We start from the raw sequence: 7,730 nt of genomic DNA, 5'->3' as shown, positions 1-7,730 counted from the left end.
CTAGATCAGCTACAATAATTCAAAGGTAGTAAAGCTGTCTCCTTGCATTTTTCATTTCCAAAACCACAAGGCTGTGTTGATACTCTGACAGCCTCAATAATCCCTGCCATTTGCTGGAGTCTGATGTGAAGTTTAGGGAATTGCTCAAAGCAGGTGAGAAGGAGCCAGGGGTGCCCTGCACTGACACTGTGCCTCTGTGACCAGCCAAACCAGTTACACCAGTGCAATTCCTCCAAGGAGAGATTATCCAGCAGTTTACAGGCTGAGCTCCACGTGGCCACAGAAGCCCAGATTTATCAGCCCACAGCTGCTTCAGACTGCCCTGCAAAGGAAGCAGCCCAAAGATGAGGAGAGGAGGACAGGATGTGTGTCACCAGCTGTGGGCACACACAATGACTGCCTGCCTTTACAGCCCAAAAATGCTCACCCATCTCAACCTGAGCCACACCTGCACGGATAAAAATCTGCAGGGAGTTACATAAGAGCACAACCTCTTGTGTTATGTTGTGTAAAACGAGCACAGTTCTGCTGTGACTGCACACAGGAGCATTTCTGCACTGGTTTATCAAGAAATCCCTGTGCTGCTTTTTCTTCTGGAAGGTTTTCATTGCCAACAGAGGAGATTTGTAAGAAATTGCATTTGCTTTGTATTTACCTCAGCAGCAAACTTCACCAAGTCAGAACAACCTCAATATCCCAGATGGAGTCGAATTCCACACAAGGAAGAGTTTTTGAACCTGTGCAAAGTGGCCCCATTTATTTCTACTAGACAACCAGAGGATTTGAAATTGATTTTTCAGAAAGCTGAACAAAGCTTTGACCCTGTGCACTTTCATGTTCTGTCTGCACCCTGAGAACCACTGAGCAGTGGTTCAGTATTTGTCAGTAGCTCACATACTCAAGCAGAAAATGGTTGATATACTAAACAGTAAGATTCAAGTAAGAATAAAATAATATCTTATACAAACAGATGTCAAAGCTCTGCTACAGACTCCCAGCTCTGCTACAGGTATATAAATAACTCTGAAGAGTACCACAAAAGTGACTTATGCACAGACCTCAAAATAAGAGCTGCTTGCCTAAATGCCTAGGTTAAGGAATATTCCAACCACCTCTCTTGTCTGACCTCCTCCTCCACGCTGTCCTGCTGCAGCCACACCTGCTCCTTGTGCTCTTCTCCCCCTCCTAAAGCTCTGCAGGTCTCCAGCAGCCTCTGCTCCAGCCTTCCTTTCCACCCCGTGCTCATTTAGGTCTTTTTCCTGTGGCCTGCCACGTGGACAGAAACAGACAGTAAATTGTGGTGTGTATTTTACTTCCATGAACTTTAATACCCTTCTGCAATCAATACAATTAATTGTGAGTTAAATAACTGACTTAATTCCTCAGAGCATTCTTTTCCAGTTAAGGTAATTGCAAGATTGAAAGGATCAAAATTCTTGTTGAGATTTAACAGATACAATGATGACAGTGGCTTGTAGGCTAAGTCAAACAAATATAAAGATAACTCAGGTAAGAATAACCTATCTTCCTGCTAAAAGATTTGTTGTCAAAATAGTATGACCTGGAAGTGAAATTAAACTTATCTTTCTATAAATAAGACATAAAACATTCCAACAAGCATCATGGCATTGTCTTCTCAACTTGCTCTGAGCCAAAAAAAAAAAAAAAGAAAACAGGAAAAACCCTCAAAACAGCCAGAAAACCAAAAAATCTACCTGAATGGATACTCTTACCAAAAGAAAACAAACAAAAAAAAATGGGGCTTATTTATTAATTAATTTAAAGACTCTGATTGAAATCTTTCACTGACAGGAGAGGCTGACAGTCCATTAATTACATCTCAGAACTGTAAATGAATTCCCTCCAGGGACACTCTCTGCACACAGAACTGCACACTTGATACACCCCTCCCCCCTTTTGCTTCTCTGTATTTTAAATTTCAGAATTTTTTTTTGCTATTTTCATTTCAACAACAGATATAATTTTCAAATACAGATAATTTTCTGGTACACAGGGCAATGTCCTGGGAACATGTTCTGTTTTAAACCTCAAGGTTTGCATTTGCCCTTTAACTACTTTTTCCTTTATATCTGCACTTGAAAATCTAACAATTGACTATAAATTATTCTAATCACCACCTCCCAATACCTGAGCACAACCGCTTAAATTCATGTTCTCTTTATTAACAACAGGCATTCAGAGATTACTTTCAAATCAAGGTTCCAGCATAATATTTGTCATTTCAGCCACTCTACCTCAATAAAATTGTGCTAATTTTTTCAGAGTTTTGTTGCATTGAACAGACTTCTAAGAACCCAAGGCCAGCAAATGCCATTAAAATATAAATACTGAAAGCTTTGTTAACACATAATGGGTGTTGAAGATCCCTGTAGGAATGGTCAAACTGAAACTACTCAATCAATTAAGAAAAGGCCTGTGCCCTACTTGTATTCCAATAAACTTTTAAAATAAAAGAGTTATTTTAATGATTAAGACAAACTTAGCTGTTTAATCCACTGATGTAACCTTCAGAAGTTCAACACGTTATACATACATACTACAAGAAAAAGTTTTAATTATCTTTGCTTCATTTAACAAAAAACCAAAACAGTATTTTAAGACAGAATTCTCAAACACCCATATGAAGAAAATACTTTGAACAGTCTTAATATTTTTATGGCTTTTGATAAACTGGAGCCCTAAAATTTTATGGGCAGATGCAAAATTTACCACCTGAAAGGCAGCGTGAAAAATCTGTCCAACTCCAAGACTTTCTCTAATTGAGACAATTAAGCAAGAAATGTTAATTTTTCTTTGATGTTCCAATTACTTTCAGCTTCCCCCAACTCAAGGCTTTCCTACTGCTCAAAAACACAGGGGAGATATTTTGACACTCACACCAAATGAATAAAGGACAGAAATAAGTTGAGATGCAGATGGTAGCTGACAGACAGGCAGCTAGCAGGCTCTATCACAAAATGGCCAAGAGGGATGCAAAGTTAGCTAAGGGAGTAACAACTAATAAGTGCCTGACTGCAGAACAGCCTTTATTCTGATGACCTTTTAATAAACTGCTTGGAACTACTGGTGATGCCTCACTGCTCTCCCTTTGTAAACTCTGTTTCTCCTCCCTTCCTCCCAAGTCCCTTTTGTCCTGAGAGCTAAGTTCTTTATGACAGAACCCCACTTCTTATGAAAAGCAACTTAAACCTTCTAACTATTCCATTGTGTGCATCTCCTGCTGCTCTCCTTCCCTTCAGGGGCAGACAATGTGCTGTTACTCCTTTATGGTTCTGAGGGTGATGTTTTGGAGGACATCTTACAGAAATCAATCTTCCCTTTGCACATCTGTCAAAGAGGCTTGATACTCCTACAAAGACTGGGTGTTAAATTTGTCTCCTAAGCAAGAATGGCAGTCCCTATTTTTTTTTCCCCTTTGTTTGCTTTTTTATGAATGCCTCACTTCTCCTATCTCAAGATCTCAGAGTCGCTGCCAGGTGGGTGGATAGAGCACTGACGTACAGCCTTAGGTGAGTCAAAAATAAATACCACAAATCTGAGCAATCATTTCTCCATCCCTTCACCAGCCAGGAGCAGCAAACACTGGTACAGACCCACCAGTGCCCCGCCACAAACCAGATTTTCAACAAGCCCTAAGTGGTGTCAATAAAGCACAGTTCAGCTGCTTTGTTGATCCAAGTGCATCAGAGTTCCTGCTTCTCTCCTCCAGCCACAGCGGAGTCCGACGCAACAGGAACTTTGCTGCTTCCAGCAAAAACAGTTTCAAAAGCTGCCTCCTGCTCCTCCAAAGTCACAGCAGCAGGGGCTCCTCTGGCAGCTGTGCTGGGAAAGGCTGGCCGCTGCTCCGCAATCCTCTCCAGGTCCACTGTTCTCCTACCTCTTCTTTTGCCCAGGATTTTGATGTAATTAGCTGGCACAAGTCCTGTTGTTTGGCCGTCGTAACTAGCCAGGAGCCAACCACGGATCTTGGGTTGTTGTTCTGAAAAAGAGAATGCAAATGCAGCAAGTTACAGGACAATCCAACAAAACTTAATAAATCTACTCTGTAAGTTTCATTAGAATACAAGTCATCACTTCACGGGGACTAAGTATCAGTGTGGATGAGGAATTTGATCAAAAAAGGTGCTTTGGGGGCTTTTCTGTTTCAATTTTCTGACTCTTGCACTACAACTTCACATGTGATGAGAAAAGAAACAGAAATTTAAAAGTTTACCTTTGGGTGCTAATCTTAGCATGTCACCAGCACGGAAGGAAATTTCTTCTTCTGAGAGAGCATTGAAATCATATTCTGCTCTTCCAACTACATGGTCGTCTTCTCCACTCGCCCAGTTACTAGACACTGTTTTCAAACAAAAATCACAAGTTTATCTGCTTTGAGTTACAAAGTTTGGTATGTTTTTCAAAGGAAAATGAAGAAAACACTTCCACTTCCTTGCTAAAACTTTTCCAATAGAGAAGTGACAGAAGTAACATCAAAAGCAAGATTTGGGGAGCAAATCCAACCAACACTTGTCCCACCCTACCCAAACTGCCACATCTAATAGGAAGGAACCAGAAGCTGAGAGGAAGCATGACTCTGGAATCACAGAAAGCTTCAGCAGGAAACCACATCTTAACAACAGGTTACTTAAGCAGGCTGCATCACGTGCCTGAAGTTCAGTACTGTGCCCCAGCATCTATTAATTGCTATTGCAGTAGTGTGAGACTAATCACTACACAGGCAACAAGAAAAGCAACAGTACACGCTGCACTTCATCTTTACCTGTTTCTTCCTCACTGTATGTAGAAAGCAGCTTCCAAATCAGGTAGGGGCCTCCCAAGATAACAGCAAAGAACAAGAAGATGGGCCAGGATTTGGCAGAGTTAGCCACCTTGTCTTCAAGGCCAGCACGAGCCACTTTGCCCTCACTCTCAGCCCACAAATCCTCGTTGTCGCAGCTCTGCCGCAGACCCAGCAGGCGCTGCAGCCGCTGGTACAGGTACCTTACAGTTCTGACTAGAGCAAAAGCTGAGAACACCTTGGTGAAGTGGATTTTGAGGCGGGAGAAGTGGTTGGCCACATCCAGCACGGCCCTGAAGCTGTTGTAGACGGCGGAGAAGGTGGCGTCCATCATCATGCTGACCGAGGCGAAGGCGTGCACGATGCTCTCGATGGACTGGAAGGCGCCTCTGCTGCTCTCCTCGGCCTGCTGCACGAACCTGCTGGGGGGAATGCTGTCGGCACAGAAGCGGTTATAGCCCAGCCCTCCGTAGCCATAGCTGTAGGGGCTGTAGCTGCCGTAGAAGGAGGTGCCATAGGAGCCATAGCCCGGGGAGAAGGAGCTGCTGTAGGCTGGCCTGAAGGCGCTCAGGCTGCTGCTCGCCGTTTGCTGGGATGGTCTTGGCAAAATGGGCGGAGGGATCCGTGCCACCGCGGGCTGGCCGGGCCTGGTCAGCAGGCTGTCACCCAAGTCTGCAGACCTAAACCAATTCAGACAACCAAGATCAGCACCCAGAGTTGAAGTTTGCCTCTGCACTAACTCCTGAACGCCACAGAGAGTTCCAGCAGTGCGGGGACAGCAACCTGGGAGCCCAGCACTCAGTACGCTGGACAGGGTTTGGTGGAAGTGAAAGATCTGGACAGGAATCACAGATCCTTCAGGGGGGTAAAACCCCCATAACCAGATATCCATGGTAAACATGGAACTGGAATGTAAACTTATGCTAAACCTTTGCCTATTTATTATGTATTTAACGTACCAACCCATGAAACACACAACCCACAGCCCCCAAACCTGCTGCTCCAACACCCAGGTCATTCTTCTGCACGTGAAAGCCGCTCGTAGGACCTAACACGAACTTTTATGAACTTTCCAAGCTAAAAGTTTTATTTCCAGCCCTTGTTCCCAGCTCTTCCACACAACGAGCCAATGATACAGCAGGAAGAAAGCTTGAGAGCTCCTCTGAATGCACTCAAAAGGTGGCATGACCTAATTGGGAATCCAAGTAATTATGCAACAACATGTGCAAGGGCTTTGGGGTCCCCAATTTCTCCTTCTACCCAAGCTATGATTACCTGTGTGCAGGTTTTCAAGGGGTTAAATCTACTACTGAGAAGTGCTGGCAGAGAGAGGTCTCAATTTAGTAATTTTTCTTTTCCTTTGCATGCCCTTCGTAATAAACCTCTGGAAGTACTTGACTGGCATTTGAATTCTGCCAAGCAGCTCTTTGTCCAACTTGTGCCAGTTCAACAAAAATATATGTGTTTCATCCACACATTAGCACCCTAAAAGTCAACCATTCTGTTTCCCATGCTCACTGCCTTGACCCACCACTTCCCACTTCTGCAGTCCAGAAAAAAGGAAGGATGTCAAGCTGGAATTGCTATGGAGCTGCTGCTTGCTGTACTATTCCCATACAAGGTAGGGAACAGCTTCCTCTCAGCAAAACTTGCAGGTTTCCACAGCAAAGAATAATATTTGTATCTTTACACTGCTGCTTTTTCCGTCACAGACTGTAACTCTCTCAGCAGTTGAAAACAGGAGGAAAAAATAAGTTATTACCCCAGCAAACACAGTGTAATTCAGTAAGTCACACTGTCCATTATACAACTTGGACACCCCGCTTCAAAGCTGCCTGAAGCCCTTTAAAATGGGGTAAATAAACCCGGAATGAAAAACCAACACCACCAAACTGCTGGCTCAGCAGGCTGCAGGGAGCACAGCGAGGTTTCTGCTCAGTGTTGTGTGCTGGGCCAACCTTTTGCCCAGTTCCAGCTCCCTCCAACTGCAATCACCAGCAGCAAGTGAAAAACAAGGCGAGTATTCAGCCAGCCAGCCAGCCAGCCCTCCTTGGCTTCCCATAAAAAATAAAGAAAACCCCCAGCACGTTGGGTTTTCTGGGAGATCTCCCAGAGCACGGGAACTGACAACACACAGGGATCTTTTCCAAGTCCTGGGGCTGACTCCTTACAAGAGTGGGTCTGGCTGCAGCTCCCGTCGTCCTGCAGAGGCTCGGGGGCTACAGAGCTGCACAGCCCCAGGAAAGGACTGAGAATACTCTCAGGAATGGACTCAGAGTGTTCCCAGGAAAAGACTGTGAATACTCTCAGGAAAGGACTGTGAGTGTCCCCAGGAAAGGACTGTGAGGGTTCCCAGGAAAGGGCTGAGAGAGCCCTCAGGAAAGGACTGCGAATGCCCCCAGGAAAGGACTGAGAGTCCTCAGGAATGGACTCTTAGTGTCCCCAGGAAAGGACTGCGAATGCCCCCAGGAAAGGACCGCGAACGCCCCTAGGAAATGCCTTCTAATCCTGCCAGGAATGGACTGTGAACTCGCTCTCCCGCGGTGACAGCACGGCTCTCCCCTCCCCACCCCGCACACGCAGCTTTCCCCCGCCGCCAGCGCGGTTCGAGCTCGCAGCCCCCGCCCGCGATCCCCTCACGGCCGGGCCCGACCTTCGAGCCCGCCCCGGGGGAGCGGGCCCGGCCGGCCCGAGGGGGCGAGCCCCCACGGCGGCCGCGGCGGGGACGCCCGGGAGGGCCGGCAGCACTCACTGGAAGGCGGTGGCGGCGCCCGGCAGCCGCCGCGACTCCCAGGGCTTGGGCGGCGGCGTCGCCGCCATCGCGCCCGCTCGGCCGCGCTCGGCTCCGCTTCGGCCGCGCTCGGCTCCTCTTCGGCCTCGCTCGGCTCAAGCTCGACCCAGGCTCGGCCCCACTCGGCGCCGCTCGGTT

General features: G+C 46.4%; 1 protein-coding gene across 1 annotated transcript; it reads right to left on the bottom strand.

Annotated features, from left to right (window-relative positions):
- Window positions 1-1,253: 1,253 nt before the first annotated feature.
- On the bottom strand, window positions 1,254-7,709 carry PEX13 (peroxisomal biogenesis factor 13). Its single transcript, XM_064415634.1, has 4 exons — window positions 7,554-7,709; window positions 4,784-5,481; window positions 4,235-4,360; window positions 1,254-4,000 (listed from the first exon to the last, which is right to left on the bottom strand). The coding sequence occupies exons 1-4, from the start codon at window positions 7,619-7,621 to the stop codon at window positions 3,705-3,707; spliced, it is 1,188 nt and encodes a 395-aa protein (XP_064271704.1). The 5' UTR covers window positions 7,622-7,709; the 3' UTR covers window positions 1,254-3,704.
- Window positions 7,710-7,730: the final 21 nt, after the last annotated feature.

Source organism: Passer domesticus, chromosome 3 (assembly GCF_036417665.1).
Source record: "Passer domesticus isolate bPasDom1 chromosome 3, bPasDom1.hap1, whole genome shotgun sequence".
NCBI classification, from domain to species: Eukaryota; Metazoa; Chordata; class Aves; order Passeriformes; family Passeridae; genus Passer; species Passer domesticus.
The sequence above is the reverse complement of the archived record's forward strand: the minus strand, read 5'-3'. Positions and strand labels throughout refer to the sequence as shown.